Source organism: Carassius carassius, chromosome 10, assembly GCF_963082965.1.
Source record: "Carassius carassius chromosome 10, fCarCar2.1, whole genome shotgun sequence".
In the NCBI taxonomy this organism is placed as follows: domain Eukaryota; kingdom Metazoa; phylum Chordata; class Actinopteri; order Cypriniformes; family Cyprinidae; genus Carassius; species Carassius carassius.
The window spans coordinates 24662387-24680981 of record NC_081764.1 but is presented as its reverse complement, the minus strand read 5'-3'; the positions used below and the strand labels follow the sequence as shown (position 1 = coordinate 24680981).

Below are 18595 nucleotides of genomic sequence, written 5' to 3'. Positions count from 1 at the left end.
TTTGTAAGGTTTGTTTTGTATTTATTTTGGGCAAGACTTTTATTTTGGCAAGGAAATTCTTCGTTGTAGGCGTCTAGACGTGTCTGTCCACCAAATTCGTCAGTACACGGCACGCTAATCCTAAAATAATATTTAACAGTTAGGCTTAATATCCTGCGTTTGTCTAAGTCTCGTCTTTGAAATTGAACGCCGCAAATCGGATATCATTGATGTCTCATTTTAAAAGACGGACAATCAAGCCTTTAACTGAAGTTGGAGTTTGACTCGTATGTGCTGATTTTTTCTTTTTCTTTGGAGTAGCCTACGGTCAATTCCGTACTCTGACTTTGATCGAATGGGATCGTTTAAAATTCAGACAGCAGGATCTAACTGTACCGAACAGAGACATGTGGAAGAGGGTCTCTCATGAACTTTTTGGTCTTCGTGTGTATTGCAGGAGCAGGACTAGTCTATAGGTGTGGATTTTGGAATCTCGACCATGGGCTCTCTGAAAGCTTTACAGGTTTGGTGCAGAAACCAGTGTGAAAGTTACAGTAATGTGGACATTACAAACATGTCTTCATCCTTCAGAGATGGACTGGCCTTCTGTGCCATCATCCACAGACACAGACCTGATCTCATGTGAGCACTTTTCTGACACTTCTTTCATTTGTTTACATTTTCTACTTCTCTGAAGATTGCATAACCCATAAAATGCCATCATCTTAACGATCTTAAGTCAGGACAGCTTTAACTAATGGAAACACTGCTTCCTTAGTTTACACAATAAGTGGAAATGCAGGTTGTGTTGTGTGCTATTGTTAGGTGTGACTTGAAATAAACAGGAAGTGACACGCAGTTTGATTCTCATCGGGAATATTTTAGCCCAAATTGAAATGCAGTCATCATTTACAAACGTTATACCAATTTCTTTATACATCTGTAAATCGTACGATAAAATAATTTTTATTTTAGTTGAAAAGTTATTATGAACGTAATGAAGAATTTAAACAATTATACTGTGACGACTTCTGTATTTCAATATGTGAATTTTAATAGAAAAGAAAGATTTATTAATAAAAAAATAAACTTGTAATATAATAATACAGTTTACTTCAACTCTAAGAAATAACAGCAGATAAAGGCTTAATAATAATTAAAAGGAAGAATTAATTTGTCTGTGAAGTTCACCACAGTGAAATAAAATGAGAGTTTTGGTACTTTTTAGTGAACCAGTTTAATTTTAACTGTATTCTAGTGTGATTCTAAACACTGACAAAACTAGTTTTTGTATGCAACATTGGATAGCTAGCTTTTAGAAAAGAATACCCCTTTAAATTAGAAATACCACCCATCTCAGACTGAAGCTAAATTAGAAATTGGCCCGTCATATTCCCTATATAGAGTTTTCGGACACTATATGATTTCAGACTGGGTGAATGAAGGTTGGTTTAACAATAAGAACCATCGCAGCACACATCAGTGTGGTCCAGACATTTACCTGGGTTAACCAGGTTTACTTTGATAATGTGGTGCTCAACGTATCCAACCTTTTTTGTTTTCCAACTTCATGTTTTGCTGTCACTATACACAAAGCCACAGATTGAATCACTTGTTCTAGATTCTTCAGGCCATAGATCATTATCTGTTGAGTAGATCACATGTTGTATGTAATGCTGTGATGGACATGTTGGGTCATGCTGGAGACACTCACACTCAGTCAGTCCTGAGTCACTCCGAGTTCAAGAAAACTAGTCAGTATACTTATGAAAAAGAATCTTGATTGGCCCTCTAGAAGCTTGTGTTCTGAGCGTTGCTTCATTGTGCCATCCCAAAGAGGCACAAAATCACGTTCACAGACTTTTAAATTAAATGTTCCCTCCTGGTGGAATGACCTGCCCAACTCAATCATCTTCAAGAATCGGCTAAAAACACATCTCTTCCATCTTTTTTTGACCCTCCAACTCTAGCACTCTTTTTTATAATTCCATTCTTTTAAAAATAAAAGCTTGTCCCTTTTAGATTTACACTCTATTCATTTACTGCTTGTTTTCTTAAAAAAAAAAAAAAAAAATAAACTAGCTTTTCTGATCTTTTTTGTATTCTATCTATTGGTTTTCTTTTTGTTTATTATACAATTAACAAAAGCAAAAGAAAGTCCTCTAACACTAGCTTGCTCAATTATTTTTCTATTCTATATATTTTCTTTTAATTTATTATATAATTAATTAATAAAAAAAACTTGCTATGTGTTAAGCGAACTGAGACTTCTTATAGCACTTGTATATCATTGCTTTCTTGTTGATTTTGATTGCTTCCATTGTACTCATCTTTAAGTTGCTTTAGATAAAAGCGTCTGCTAAATGTAAAAAGATTGAAGTTTTGTTCTAGTTCATACAGTTCCTTTTTTAAGATTAGAAAAAAAAGTGTGAATTGGGATCAGATTACACTCACAATAAAATATACTGTAGAGCTGCTTAAATATAGATGCCAGACAGTTGCTGATTTCTGCAACAGCTGTTCTTTACTTGTCTCACAAACACAGATTAAGTGTTCCTCAAAATCAACCAAACACACCAAACTTTGCAAAAAACCTGGTATAATTAAATACTTTGTTAAAAAAGTATGAATTCACTTTTGAAAGGATCATTTGTGTTTTGTCCTCAATTGTACAGGTGTGAACTTATTGTTTCACACTTGATGTAACTACTAGACCATTCACTGCCATTTAGTTTCTCTGCATGCTGCTAAAACATAAAATGAGGGATTAGGTGAATAAAAAAGCATTTTTGTAAATGAACAAACACACTTTTCTGATACATCGGAGCATGTTGCCAAACACTCTGTGTGTCTCATTCTTTAAGCTTGCTTTTTCTGTGTTTGCAGTGAACTGGTGATTTATGGATAGACAGCAAATTAGAAAACAACATACACAGCACTGATACAAAACTGAAGACATTCTTTTGACTGGAAGTAATGCCACGATAATTATTATGATCTAATCATCAGTGGCAGTGCTGCCTTGTATGATTTGATTAATTTTCTGATCTCTGATTCACTGACAATTTCCACCTAAAAAAAAATTACCTAAAAAAAAAATAATAAATAATAAAATCATATATTTTTAATAAACTTTGTGATGTTTGTATTTCATGACTCTGGACTTCTGATATTGCTAAACATATTTTTATTTCTTTGTCCCCTAGAGATTTTGATTCCCTCTTAAAAGAAAATGTCTTTGAGAATAACCGTCTGGTGAGTATCACACAAACCACTGACCAAAAATAATTAGATATAGAGGGTTTAAATATAATTTATACTGTTAATATGTACCATTAGCCAGAATAAACAGTTAACTGCTGACAGTTCTTAAAGTGTGCTCTGGATTTAGAAGGAATCTTTTTCAGTACTGCTCTTGAAAGAGGAAGTTTTTGCAGAAAAACACCTGTATGTTTGTGTCAGTCACATGACAGAGTAATGCTACTTTTTGTTATTTGAGCTAGGTATCGTTTTAGTCTGTTGTGACTTTGCATATACAGCAATGTAAATTTGTATACAGACTATCTTTGGTGCAGATGTCTAGTTTTTACTGTGTAGAAAAAAAATGTCCTTGTTGTGTTTAAATTCTCATTAAACCATTTTAAATGTAAGCTGACATTGACTATATCTCCAAAATATAAATACATATACTGTGGAGCAATAGACTTACAGCTGGTGTAGATACTGGTAAAGTATTCTTTTATAATAATCATGTGGTTGTTATTATTGATAAAATAGATGTTTATTACGGTCATCAATTTTAAAAAGCTTATGGGCAACATCGTAATGAAAAATGAGACATTTAGGACTGCTATATGTTTTTTTTTTTTTTTTTTTTAGTATTATAGTTTGTGTCATAATTGTGTTTTTTGTGTATTGTATTTGGTTGATTATGCTCTGCTGATATGTGATGTTTCCAAGGCGTTTGAGGTTGCTGAGAGTGAGTTGGGTATTCCATCCTTGCTGGATCCAGAAGACATGGTGTCCATGAGCGTGCCTGACAGATTGAGCATCATCACCTATGTATCTCAGTATTATAACTACTTCACCAACAACTCTCATAGTGAGTATTGAACACTGCAAATAGATATGCTGACTTAAACTAACATTTTATTTACACACACAGAGATACAACCGCAATGCCTTTAGGGCCTTTTTTATCATCTCTCCCAAAGCATATATATAAAAAACTTACTGCACATTCTGTGTGTAGTGTAAGTCACATACAAATTACTCTTATGAGCCAATCTATTAGGATTAGATTCAAGTCCATTTTGTAGAAATCTTAGCAGCAGATGTGAAACGACTGCAGAGGTTTTTTTTCTGCAGTATGTTTCTGTATGCAGTGCATCATGTCATGTCACAGAACACTGCAAGTGTGACTGAAAGTGCAAGTGATTTTCTAAGGTATTGTAATACATGATTCATTTAAGCAGTATCACATTGCAGTTAACATCATAAATGGGAAAAATAAGAGAGCAAAAAAAGAAATCCACTTGGACAATGAAAACAGAAAGAACGGTTCTTGGTGACATCAAATTTCCAAACTTGATTGCGTTAAATAAGAAGGATTTGGTTTGCACTATGCCTCACACTGGGTTGCAGTTGTTAGGATTCATAGATTTCTCATTGGTTTGCATGTTTTGGTTTGCACTGATTTACACTGTATTAAACATTGGGTGGTGCAAGTAAACAAACCAGCTTTGCTGTTTGAGCAAATTACGTGTCCAGATTTTTTTGCTTATTTTTTTTTTTTTATGTTTAGGTTTATGAACCAGTGCCTTAAAAAAAAAAAAAAAAAAATCAAGTTTGTACTGCCTTTTGGCTTAGCTATATCTCTGGTGTAATTGACAGTATGTCCCCAGTGCTGTCAAAAGAACTCAAATTGTATTGTATATGCCTTGAATTAGTACATTTAATGTAGAAACACATGCTGCACTCATGCTACCAAATGTTTTTATCCTTTATTTAGCTATCTCCACAAAAATAAAGAGCCCTGGTGGTCCTGGTCACATCAAACCAGCCATAAAGAGACCATTTGCTCCTTTAGAGGGATGTGATGCTCAGACTGAGGTAAAGACAACAGTGTTTCTTTTGTTTTTTTTAATCTTAATATCTGGATAGCTGTAGACTTAACAACACTCTGTATGTGCAAAGACAAATTCTCCAAAAATTCACACTTTTAACCACATTTAATGATTTGCAGTTGCACCATAAGTAGAGTGGAATTTATTATTACACAAGATGGAGAGCAGTGAGATCTCATTTTGGCCTGATCCCATGTATTCAGAGAAAAATACTCTGCCACTGCCATTTGCTCTAATTCATTTATGAAATCAGCAGTCAGAGCTAAATCACATGTTTGGTTTGTGGTAGACATTGTGAGCTGTCTGAGTTCAGAGAATTTTGCTTCTCCAGAAATGTTCTCTTATGCTCCTTGTACCTCCCTTTCACTGACAGAATTCTCCTCCTTTTCTTTATTGTCCTTTATCCTTTCTGTTTCTCTCTCTGACTATGTTTCTATCCAAATTCATGATGTCAGTAAAATTAGTTTCTCAATGTGTTACTTTAGACGTAAGCATTTGTATTGTCATCCTGTATTTTCTAAGTAAACCATTTTTTTTTTTACATTGATCTCTTGTTAAATAAATTTGTACTAATTTTCTAATGCCATGATGTTAAGTATGTATGTCTTGTATACATATTCATATGTATTCAATCTGAAATACGGATCCATTAGTGGATCTTACCATCCTTTCAATGTTTTTATTTTATTTTTGTTACCTTCCTTACTCATCCTGGTTCTTGGTGCTGCGTAGTCTGGTGCAGATAGCCAACCAAAACGCAGTACTCTGAGCAGCACCTGTTCAGTCTGTGGAAAGCATGTTCACCTGGTTCAGAGGATCCTCGTTGATGGCAAACTTTATCATCGGAACTGCTTCAGGTGACTGATCAACTGCCTAGCATAACATCTGCATCTGCATTGTTCTATTATTTAAAGCTTAAAAATAACATTACTTTTTATTCCCTTTGCTGTCATCACTGTTTTTGTGAGAATGTCTGCTTTTATCTCAGATGTAGGGAATGCAGCAGAACTTTACTTCCTGGGTCTTACAAGTTTACAGAGGATCCTGGATCATTAGTGTGCACACACCACTTCACCAGATCTGCCATTAATCAGAATGGTCGTTCAGATATGAGTAATCAACTAGACAAATTAAATTCAACAAGCCAAGAAGACCCAAACAATAGGAGTTTAGAATCTAAAGCATCACACAGCAATGCTGAGATCACCCCGGAGAGAGAGGAAATTAAAGAAATAGAAACGGCATCAAGTAAGAAACCAGATAGCAGATCAAAAGTTGAGACAGAACATGAAGCACCTGGTTCTTCTAGTCCACCAAATCCTTTTGAAGAATCTGAAGAGGTGGATCAGGACACACGACAAGAAGACCACAAGCCAGCCACTGATGTAGCCAGTGGTGATGGTCCAGCAACTTTGGTGAAGAGTACTGCAGCAGAAGGTCGACCGGTTCCAGCACCTAGACGGGTATTTGAGCCCACCCCTGCTCCTAGGCCTGTACCCAGGCCACGCCCACCCAGACCCTCTGAAAGCCCCATTGTCAATGGTGAGCACTGATGTTGATCTTGATTGCATTCATAAAACTGTCTAACAATACACTGGCCATACTATTACATGTTGTTTCCATGTTTTATATTTGTTAAATGTTTTTAACTATCTTTTAATTGTGGTTCTAGGAGATCCTGACACTCCAATTTCTCCAACTCCTGTGCCAAGAGAAAGACTGCACTCACCTGCTCGGTAAGACATCTCCTTTACTGTATCTCTTATTACGCATTATTCAGGTTTTGGTTCTTGTTCATGTACACTACTGTTCAAAAGTTTGGAATAATTAGGATTTTTATGTTGTTGAAAGAAGTCCCTTATGCTTACCAAGACTGCATTTTTTCAAAAGAACATAATGTATTTGAAATAGAAAATCTTTTGTAAAAGTATGTCTTTACTGTCACTTTTGTTCTTAATCTTACAAAACTGTTTTTAACATTCATAATAATAAAAAAAAACTCATTTTCATAAAATAAATCCAGCCCTAGTGAGCATAAGATACTTTTTTTTTTAAGACATAAAACTAAATTATTCCAAACTAGTTTTGACCAGTAGTGTATTTCTGTGATTTCCTCTCAGTGGTTGAAATGCATTCCTTTCCCAGCTCTAGCAAGGCTAATGACACTCCTACACCAAAAGAACCACCCTGGCTGGCTCTTGTCCAATCAGAAACAAAGAAGAAAGCAGCACCTCGCCCACCCACAGGTATGGCTATACCTCCCTGCACTGGTTCATCTCCTTCTCAAAAGGAGGAGGAATCAAGACCATCGTCTCCTCCAAATCCCTTTGATAATGATGAGGAAGAAGAGCCAGAAACATGTCCTGAAGATCCCCCTGGTCCTGTGGTGGCTAGTCATCCTTGGTATAGGATCACTCAGGCTGCTGAAATCACATCTGGGGACACAAGAAGACCAAGTCCTGCCCCTTCTGAAAGTCCCATAAGTGTCCGAAGGAAGAAGCGTCCAGCACCAAAAGCACCGAATTCTACTACATCAGGTTAATGGCTTACAGTGTCTGACATCATACATTTTGCTTTGCATAAATTAAGAGCTGGGGAAGACTAAATTTGAATTGTCCACCGTGCCCCCTACCAACATTATTGGCTACAATTATTCCTGTATTTCTGCTGTATGTAGGTGTTCCAACTTGTTTTAATTAACAGAAACTGGGAATATTTATATATTAAATTAATTCACTAACAGTTATTTCGGTAATCGAGTAGTCATTCGATTATTCTAATGATTAATCAAGTAATCTGATTTTTTTTTGGTGATAATAAAATGGACCTAAGCAAACAACAAATTGTCAACTGCCACCGGGGCCAACGGTAGTGCACGTGACGTCACACACGCTATAACAAGCATAATACGAAGTTTTGTATACAAGTGTAGAAAGAGCAGGAAAATATGGTTTATTCTGACATAACAAATTTGAACTCTGTGTCAGTACCTTATAAACTGGACGAGGCAGTTTACTGTCGGGGATTTGTCATGTCGTGTCGTGCCACCAGTGTCGGGTCTACGTGGTGGCCAGGGGTGGCACCCCCACCCCCCCCACCCCCTGAAATATGGCTGGACACCCCAGGTGCCCCCCTGCCAGATGTCTTGCGATAGGCTTGTTTTTAGTAAATTTCTAATTTAGTCGGATCCTGTCACGTGTAGGCAGATGTCTAGGGCTGCTTTCTTCTCCTCTTTATACTTAATTTTAGCCGATTTCTATAGCGTGATTTTAATGACAATGTCTAGAGTGCATGATGTTACGTGATCATTAATCTCTCCACTTGCAAGCAGATTGATATTAAAATATCAAATGCAAGTAATCATGTTTTTATTTAGCAAAAGACAAAACAAAACAACATAAAATACATAATGTAATAAAACAATATAATCATAATTTATGTATTATATCAAATGCCTGCAGAGGGCACCAGTGGCCTGGTGATTGGTGTAGGTTTATAAACGTTTTACCTTATAAATCTGATAGAATGGTGCACATTGTTTCCAGATGAATGTTATAAGCAACTAGGACTCACAGTGTATGCAAAGATGGAGTTTGAGATGATAACTGTTTGTGTGGAGCAGCATTTACTGTCAATGGACCCACTCAGTGATGCACGCAACCTATACACTTAAAAACAAAACGCATAAAACCATAGCACACATTTTTAATTTTTTAATTTAATCACAGCTTTGAGAATTCACAATAGCACTAAGTTTTATTATTATTTTTAAATTGTTTAAATATTTCATGCAGCCTTAGAAAATTGTCTAATAATGCTTTTCATAGATTCTCATATGTGGAATTTTGCTGGTTAATCGACATGGGCAATATGCAATCAAGGTGTTTTTTTTTTTTTTATAATCGAGTACTACATTTTAATCAAGGAATCATGACAGTCCTAATTAAAAATTCATCTTAAAATTCATCACAGTTTATGTAGTAATTCATGAAGTTTCAAGAAATGTATGATCTTAATCAATAAAAACTATAGATATTGAGGGGTAAAAATAGAAAAGCATTGGATTTTTATATGGCTGTACTGATGTAAGCATTTTCATTTAGAGTTAGAATATTTGAATATATTAATAATAATTTATTATAAAGACTTTTAACTCATCCTAAAGCCCTCTCAAATCTTTGAGGACCTATGGTTGTTACAGTATATTGTAGTTGACTAACTATTCACTTGTATTTATTTTTTGTTATATATTTTTCTGGGTTGTCTCTTTCCTGCTGTTCTATAGCTTTTCTTTCATCTCCGACTTCTTCTCCTGCTTCTTCTATAGCTCTGAGCACAGAGAGCCTCTCCTCCTCTTCCTCAGACCACAGTGCAGCCCCCCAGCAACCTGCTGCTGATGAACAGGACCGTTTGTTTACCAAAAGTGTGTCTGAACCATCAATCAACGCTCCTGCTTCTGCCCTGTCCCAAAAAACTAAGCTTCAACCTCACTGTTCTCCAAACCTGCCTCCTCCACCACCACCTACCAACACCAGCTCAGCACCAGCTACTCCACAAACCAGTCGCAGTGTGAGACCACCACCGCCCCCTTATTCACAGACACCCAGCACTCCAGGCAAGGTTAGATTTACTGTCAAGATCACACTTGCTGTTTAAAAATTTGAATCAGTCAAGATATGTTAATGCTTTCCTGTTCTTTTCACCAACAAAGCATCTACTTGATCAAAAATACAGTCAAAACTATTTTAATTCAGATAACGGTTTAATTTCACATAGTTTTTTGTTTTGTAAAATGCAGCTCTTATGTGTACAACTACTTACCTATGCCACTGGTTCAGCATTGCTAATTCAAAGGCGAACTCGAAAGTGGTACTATAGAACTAATAATGGATACTTAGCATGTTTTTATGTAGTTATTGATAAATGGCAAAGAAAGTGTTCTTACCTTTGTTGTGACTCTCATAATTGTTAGGCAGTAATGACATTTTTAATTGCTTTCGAAATTAGCTGAGAAATATAACAAATTTTAGTAGCAAAATATTTAAAGGGGTCATAAAATGAAGAATCAAGATTATGTATATGTACACTACAGACATAAGAGGTTACGTTACATTAAAAACATACACCAAGTTTCATAAAAAACATGATGTAAAGGAGGCTTTGAATACAGTGCGATGAAGTTAGCCAATCACAGCACCTTTTCTGACCTTTTAAGAGATTTAATCTCAAGTTTTCACATCTTAGATCCAGGGAAGTCCAGGTGCTTTCCTTTCTTACTTTCTTTGTTCAGTATCTTTGATTAATGCTCTCTCATCACTGTCATCTTCAGCGCACTTGTAAAGAGAATCCATTTAATCGGAAGACAACCACCACTGTAAGTTCTTCTGTATCCAGACCCCCAAAAGGGCCCCGTCCTGCACGACCTCCTGCTCCTGGATATGGATTTCCTCTCATTAAACGCAAAGTGAGGCACAGACAACAGCCTCTTGCTACTTTTATTATTACTATTTTAATTATCATGAATATGAACATGGTTTTGAATATGGAAAATAGCAATGATATTTTTATTGCATTTTTAAAAATGTATTAGTTTATTTACAGCATCAGAATGAAATTAGTTTGGTAGTAACCATTCAACTTTATCATCAGACATTTGTCTCTTACCACCCATATATTAGTGAGTGCATGCTTTTAATTTCCTGTATTTGTATTGTATTTGGTAGGTACAGTCAGACCAGTATATCCCAGTTGAAGACATCCATGTAGAGATGAGTGACCTGGAGAAACGGTTGGATGAATTAGAGCAGAAAGGGGTGGATCTAGAGAAGAGCTTACGAGAATGTTCAAACGGTAAGAGAACTGCATGCTACAGAAAAACTTCCAACATTGACTGTGCTGATGTGATATGAATTATTCAAGGATCTGCTAATGATGATCCAGTGTCATTTAGTGTCCTGGATTGGCTCAATTTACAGTAAATGCTGTTTCACACAAACTCCATCTCTTTTATAATTTAAACAACATTTAAACACAAGGCACACCAATAATCTTCCTATGTTTGTAATAAGAATTGTTTACAAATTTGTTATCAACAAAAGAGAAGCTTTATGGCCTACCAGTGTTTTTTTTTTTCAGACAAAAAAGCTCTATAGTTTTAACGTTTGAAAGAAAAAGAAATTAGGACTGTCATAAATATAGTAATTTAACTTTTTTCTGAAAAATTTAATTAAATAAATTAAATTAAATCATAATATTTATGATATATTTGTTTGATTTTAACCATTTAAATAATAATAAAATATTTTTTAAATATTTTCTTTAATAATTTATTTATTATTATTATTGTATGTTCATTAAATGGTGATAAAAAGAAGTTTTTTTCTTGAAAGGGTGGACTGAATGTGATTAATCAGTGCTGTTTTTAGTGAAATTGTTTGTTGTTGTCATCTTTCATCTTCTGAACAGTAACTGCATTCAGCCAGGTTATCTAAAAGTTTCTTATTTTTGGCTCAACTAAAGAGAGTAGCAGTTCATGTGGTTTATGGAAGCTGATCAGCCTGAGACTGAGCCCCAAAACTAACAACTCAAAACATGGGCAAATCTTTATAAAATACTCTTTGTTTCAACCAGTGCAGTGTGCATGATCTTGGGCATGGCTGCTTTTAAATTACTTGACTGAGTGACTCTGTGTTTTGTCATTTCAGACGATGAGGAGGAACATCTACTTGTTGACTGGTTCACTCTGATTCACGAAAAGCATTTACTGGTACGGAGAGAGGCTGAACTGGTCTACATGTAAGTGCATTTTTAGCATACATTTAAAATGCTGTAACATCGATAACAACATACTATATTATTGACCTACTATTGCACACTGGCTCTTAAACTGTGAGGCCTCCCCTGTGTATGGTATGGTATTCATTTGCAACCTCCCCAGAAAAAAACATACGATAGAAAACAATCTCAAACTTACATTTAGAATTGAATAATATACCTATCATTAAATAAAGTTGGAACATCAGTTTATAGAGAGAATTTAGAGGCAGTCTCAATTTATCTTTAAATGCATGAATCTCTTTCTGGGGAAAAAAATCACTTTTATTTGCAAATCCTAGATGAATGAGATGAGATGTTTGAGTTTGCATGGTTTTAACAGTTTATGCATTAGGCTCCTCTGTTATTTAATTTAGTTTAATAAAAAAAAAAAAATTAGCTAAGAATGCATGTCTTCTCTTCAAAACATTTTCCATCTTAAATCCCCAAATGCTCTGTCAGTGTGTCTATCCATATATCTGATGTCCCTATTCATTTAATAGATTACAGCATCTGGTGCCAAAGTGGCAGTAAGCGTTTAGTTTCAGTTTGTGTGGCTCATGTAGAAGTCGGGAGCTCTGACCGCTCTAGAAAGTAAAAATGCCAGGAGACTAGAAAAGACACGAAAGCAAAAGAAAAAAACTTTTGGACTCTGAACGCACACAAACTAAGCAACCAACACTTTGCTGGTTAGAGATTTATGTAAGCCATTATGAAGTAAATTTGATTCTCATAAGATACAAGTACATAAGATTCCATGACGATCAAGCTTGTAATAGTTCTCAGTTTCCTCATCTCAAAACATATGGAAGTATGCAGGATAGCAGTCAAATGTAGTCTTTTAGCAGACTTTGTTTTATATATATATATGTATTATATATATATATATGTATTATATATATATATATGTATATGTAGAATTTTTATACACACCAAATTTTTACTTTGACATCATTTAAATTTAAAATGTATAATTTTTTTTATGCAATCCACACTACTGCCAGATTGCTGCTCACAGTTTGAGAACCACTGCCATAGCAAGGTGCTAAAAGCTTACAGTCATGGCTCTTGCCAGTTCTTGTCCACAGAGCTTATAATATTATTAAAATTATTATAATAATATACTGTATGTCAGCTTGATGTTTTCAGGACCTCTGCACAGAACAATGGAGGACAGTTGGGTTTAAGTTAAATGTGAAACAGGAATAATCTGTGTCTGAGTATTATCTGTATCTGGATTTTAGAGCCAAGCAGCAGAACTTGGAGGAGAGGCAGGCTGATGTGGAATATGAGCTTAGATGTTTACTTAACAAGCCAGGTATGAAACAACACAAAATCCTTGTCAGTTAATCCTCCTCCTTTCTTTCAAATTACAGCCGTTCTTTATTCAATCTCTCCTTTATCTCTCTCTCACTTTCCCAACGGCTTACATCTGTGATAGAGAAAGAATGGACAGCTGAAGACAAAGACAGGGAAAAGCAATTGATGGCAGAACTTGTCACTATAATTGAGCAGAGGAACCAGATTGTTAACAGCATAGATCTGGACAGACAGAGGTAATCAGTCAATGCAAATGCACTCTGCTTCATTCTCTGCTGAGCTGTTTTTTTGTACATTTGAGATGAAATAGAAAGTCATTTTGTCATCAGTATCAAGTTTGCCTCAGTTTTTGAGGAGTTCATCAATTTCTACTTTAGGGAGGAGGAGGAGGACAAACAAGTAGCTGCTATGCTAAAGAAAAAAGGTCAGTGTAATTTCTCTTTTCACTGACTCTGATTTCTCATTCATAATACATCTTGCTGTACTGATTGCAATTTTCTTGGCCGATTCCGATTTGCGATGTTTTTGTTAGTGTGATCTGCCAATACCGATTTTTTCTGAATCAGATTTTTTCCCCCCTAAGAACTATAATTAACAGCATATACAAACAAAAATCTACTTTTCTTCAACGCAAAGTTTTGTTTTAATAAAAACACAAGTTAAAAATCAGTAATAAAATAAGAACAAATAAAAAAAATGCAAACAACAGCACAAATAAATGCAATAGAATAAAGCTATGAAACTATGCTTTCTTTGTCTTCTGTTCTTTTGATTAACATTACAGACAGCTGCTGGAATATTGGACAGCGGTCCCTTTGACACAACATGCCTTCTCTTTTTCAACAATTGACCATATGCACGGAGCGCAATTTAGAACTTCCGGATAAAGATAAGCCAGCTCGTAATCTTCCGGTGAAGCTCATTTTATATGTGCTTTACATAGGTAGAGACTCTGACAGATAGCTCTCCTGACTCATTTTTATCAGAAACTGAGAAACAAAACAATTGCAACACCGTAAATAATAATAGTGGAATTAACATACAGTTTCATGTTACTAAAGAACATTTTTATATGCAGAGTCTGGTAATCCCAGGAAAGTACCTAATAGGCTAATCTCTTAAATGAAATCGTAATGGTATTCTCGATAATCAATCTCTTACCCTCATAGTCATGAATAAATGTTTTTTATTTAATAAAAATGTAAAGCATTTATTTCTCAGCTTTGTGCAGTAAAATTTACATTATTAAAGGTTCACTTTCTAATTGATGAAGACAACAAAGCAATGTGAGTTTTTAAGATGAAACTGACTTAACCCTTCTAACCACGAGATGGCATCTGAGGTTTACTCATTGGCTGCAGCTGCCATTTCAACACCCTAGTTGTTTTCACGTCAATAAATATGAAGTACTTTATAGCAAGTGCAGGAAGTCACAAAGTCACTTGTCATTTAAAGAGATAAATAAGGCCAGAAAACAGCCTATAATGCTGAATTATTTAAATACCTATTTAATTAAAAATATATTTTTAAAAGTTAAGATTTAATTTTAAAACGACATTGTGTAAGTTTCATCCAAAACAGACTTGTTGCTGCTGCTGTAGTTTTGTTAATCTAAATCACTTAATGCACATCTCTATTTTGACATCGGCTCATCAGATGACTCATTTCTTTGCCACTGTCAATCATAGCAATGACTTGCGGCATGATTTAATGGATACTTTTGCGTAACTTTAAAATTTACATTTATCATTACTGAAACGGTATACGTGGATATTTGGTCCTCTTAGACAAACAAAACTTTTCTCCAAATTGGATTATGATGGATTATGTAGAGAAACCCAACAAAGGGCGCTCCCTTTACGGCACAGTACAGTTGACCGGAAATAACTGAGCTGGCTTATGAAAGACCAGGAAGTAATCGTGCATATTGTAAATTTAACGTTCCAAAACTATGTTTAACTGCATACTCACCAAGACGGGCATTTTAACATAATTTTTTATATGTATTTGAATGTTTTAGCGCAGTTATAGCCATTCATTTTGGTATTTGTGGCTCACAAACAGTTTGAGACTGAGTGGGAACAAAACGGATTGGCTTGAAATTGGAAAGAAGTTAGATTGATTGGCCGGTCACCGAACCAGGCCGGTCACGAGGAAAATCGTCCGATCTTGATCCCTTGCCGATCGATCGGTGCATCTGTACATCTTGCTTTGATTCTTGTATTTCTTTTCAGAGTTCCATGGACCGGCCGAACAGAAGAAGAAAGCAGGAAAGTTTAAGCCAATTAAGGTTTTGAAGAGACTGAGCATCAAAAATGAAGGAGTAAAGGACAACAGTCCCGGAAAAGAGAACAGTTAAAGGGTAAACTTAGTGAAGGAAAGAAAAAAGAAAAAAAGGATGTACGACATGTCTTATTAACACTTTAAAATATATTGCTATAAAACAGAACCAGTTATGTTAAATTTGTCTTTGAGGTAGTAGCAGCTGAACTGATATACTGCACTACTGCAGCTTATAAAAAAAAAAAAAAAAAAAAAAAAAAAAAAAAATTTGACTTGGAGAAAATCTTAAAAGGCTCAGCCGATACATAATATTACTTTAATTTCGACATTTTGAAGTAAAAGAAAACTGATACTGAATGTGATTGACATTACATTGAGAGTCCTAAATTACCCTGACAAAGTTTAACACATACCTTTCTTTTAAACTCATGGTTACAGTCATAGGAAGCTCAACGAGAAGCCCATTAGATGGTAATTTAATCTTGTTCTCTTATTTTATATTTATTTATAAATGGCATGGAGGTACTGTGTTTCTGTCCATATTGAATCGAAAAAGAACTTGTAGTGAAACTTTTCATGCCCCATCCAGGTCTTACATCTGATAAATTAAAGAAGCATCGTTGAGATGAATGCAGAAATGAATTAACAGACTTGCAGTTTAAGATATTGTTGAGGAGAGAGTGAAGCATTTTCATCTCATGAATGCGTTTGAATGATTTTATGATTAACAGTGATTTGTAGATTTTTGTCTGCCTGGGTATGGTTGCACTAGCTGTTTAATAAAAAATAAAAAAGCCTAGTTTTGAACGAATGTTAAGTTACAATTTACGCAGTATTAAATATTTGAGAGTTGCACCATTAAACTTAGTTCAAACGTAACTGTACGTATAAATATATACTAAAAAGCCTTCAATCATGAGTACAGACTGGAACATAGCAGATTTTTAAACCAAGCTCATTTTACCTAACAGATTACAGTGTTTTAGACAGGTGTGTTTGTGTTGACACTCGTTTACATTTTAAAAAAGAGAATTTAATGTGAGTAACTGACTTGCAGCTTTTCATCACAAAACCAGATCTAAACAGCGCACCTCTGTGCATCGTTCTGTGGCAAAAAAAAATCTAAATGTCATTTGTTAGTGTTGCACCATTATTTATTGCTCATTTTATTTATGTTATTTATAATGTTATTCACAGAGTAGTGTTAGAAACCATAATTTAGCACTAGTCACATGAGGCAAAAAAGGGTTAGAATCAACCTTAAGAGGTTAAACTGAAAATCACACTTTTGGTCATGAATTTGAAAGATGTTGAATAATTTAATATAATTTTCTTATTATGCAACAATGCATTACTTATTCAGATAGCTTACTATTTACAAGTGTGGACTTTATGTTCCAGTTTAAGCAAGAATTTATGAACGGCTGGTGCAACCCTGCCCTGGACCACATTTTAATACACACATTATTTTTTAATATGATTAACATTGATTAATACACTGCCTGGCCAAAGATTGATGCCACATGCTCCCAGAATCATTGTGGAATATGGCCACTGGATACATCATCTGACATATTTAAGAAATTAGAAGCTACACACTGCATCAGTTGGGGTTAAAATAATTGTTGTCAAATAAAACACGGCAGAAACTGTTAATCCTATACCATACCAACTTAATTTGTTAAGCACTTTACAAAAACCAAAGTTGACCAAAGTGCTGTACAGAAAAAGAAATAAATAAATAAAAATAGAATAGATAAAATAAACATAAGTACCATTTATAACCACACAATAAAAGCATTCAAAGTAACAAATTGAATCAAGTAAATAAAGTCGACTTCTTACTAGGTGTCAAAAGCCAAAGAGAAAAGATGGGTTTTAAGAAGGGTTTTAAAAACAGATAAAGAAGAGGCCTGCTTAACATGCAAAGGCAGATCATTCCATAGTTTAGGGGCAGACACAGCAAAGGCTCTCACTCACAAGCTCTTATCGATGCTGCTGTCAGTTGTTTGCAGTCTCTGCTATTTTGCTGTTGTTGTTTCGTCTGTTTAGTTTCGTTTTCTACTGTGAAATAACGGCTCGGCATTCTAACGGTTTGTGCTTCCCTGAGATTTTTCTACCTCCCATTAAAACAGTAAGTAAAACAATGCGACAACAAAAAATATCCATCTGATTATGCTTTCATTAACAACTACACCTATCCTGACCCTAAACCTACCCTTACAGTAATGCAAATACAGTAATTATGTGTTGTTCAGCGTGAGAAAGTTGATACAATATTGATGTGCACATGCGCAGTAACCCCTGGTAGGATGAAATGTCAGGACACTTGGACAGTGTTGCCATCTCTGATTACTGCAAAAAATAATTCAATGCGCATGTGTGACCTGCACGTACAAAGTATGCAAGGTTATAAAATGCTGTCCCTCGCGTATGCATAAAAAGTGAAGTATACTTTGGGCTTAACTGTAACAACAGACACACACTTTAGAGACTCTGGCAGGAAGATTGTGCGATGTTAAGGTTTAATTTACAAATGGTTTGTTTTTACTGTAGAATGTTAAATGTTGTGAGTTGGGCCTTAATTACTGTAAACCCAAGCGGGGTGTATTTCTGAAGGAGTGCCTTTAATCTGTTTAATTTATGCATATGTCCTTGCATTGGCTGTCAAGTGTCTTTGAATATTTTGTTGACATTTCAGTCTGTGTGTCTTCTCCAAGTATTTGGATGTTTATTTGTATTAATCAGATGTCAGTATTGTGCTTGTTTCGTCAGAGTGTATGTGTGCCTGATCAACTCCAGGGCTTTTGGTTTTCTCTGAAACGATCTGTGCTTAGGATAGAGGTTATCAAATATAAACCACTTGATAAAAGAAAACCTTCAGAAGTTTTGACTTTTTTTTTGAAAGTATATTTTAATACTCAAACATGTCTGAAGTTTATATTTTCACCCTCTCTTTCTCGATCTTTTTATTTATAATTACATTCATTTGCAATCAAGTCAATGAAAAAAACCTTGGGAGAAACCAGGCTCAGTTGGGGGGCCACTTCTCATCTGACCAGACCAGCAGTTCA

General features: G+C 35.1%; 1 protein-coding gene across 2 annotated transcripts; it reads left to right on the top strand.

Annotated features, from left to right (window-relative positions):
• Window positions 1-64: 64 nt before the first annotated feature.
• On the top strand, window positions 65-15762 carry LOC132151993 (MICAL-like protein 1). Of its 2 annotated transcripts, none has more exons than XM_059560596.1 (16): window positions 65-621; window positions 3186-3234; window positions 3940-4081; window positions 4991-5091; window positions 5838-5962; window positions 6094-6647; window positions 6778-6841; window positions 7251-7642; window positions 9433-9725; window positions 10435-10569; window positions 10829-10955; window positions 11810-11900; window positions 13163-13236; window positions 13360-13474; window positions 13616-13662; window positions 15473-15762. In XM_059560596.1, exons 1-16 carry the CDS (start codon window positions 479-481, stop codon window positions 15595-15597), a joined length of 2577 nt encoding a protein of 858 aa, XP_059416579.1. In that variant the 5' UTR covers window positions 65-478; the 3' UTR covers window positions 15598-15762. The 2 variants fall into 2 exon arrangements, with proteins under 2 accessions (XP_059416579.1, XP_059416578.1); XM_059560595.1 differs by having other exon boundaries at window positions 9391-9725; window positions 15473-15761.
• Window positions 15763-18595: the final 2833 nt, after the last annotated feature.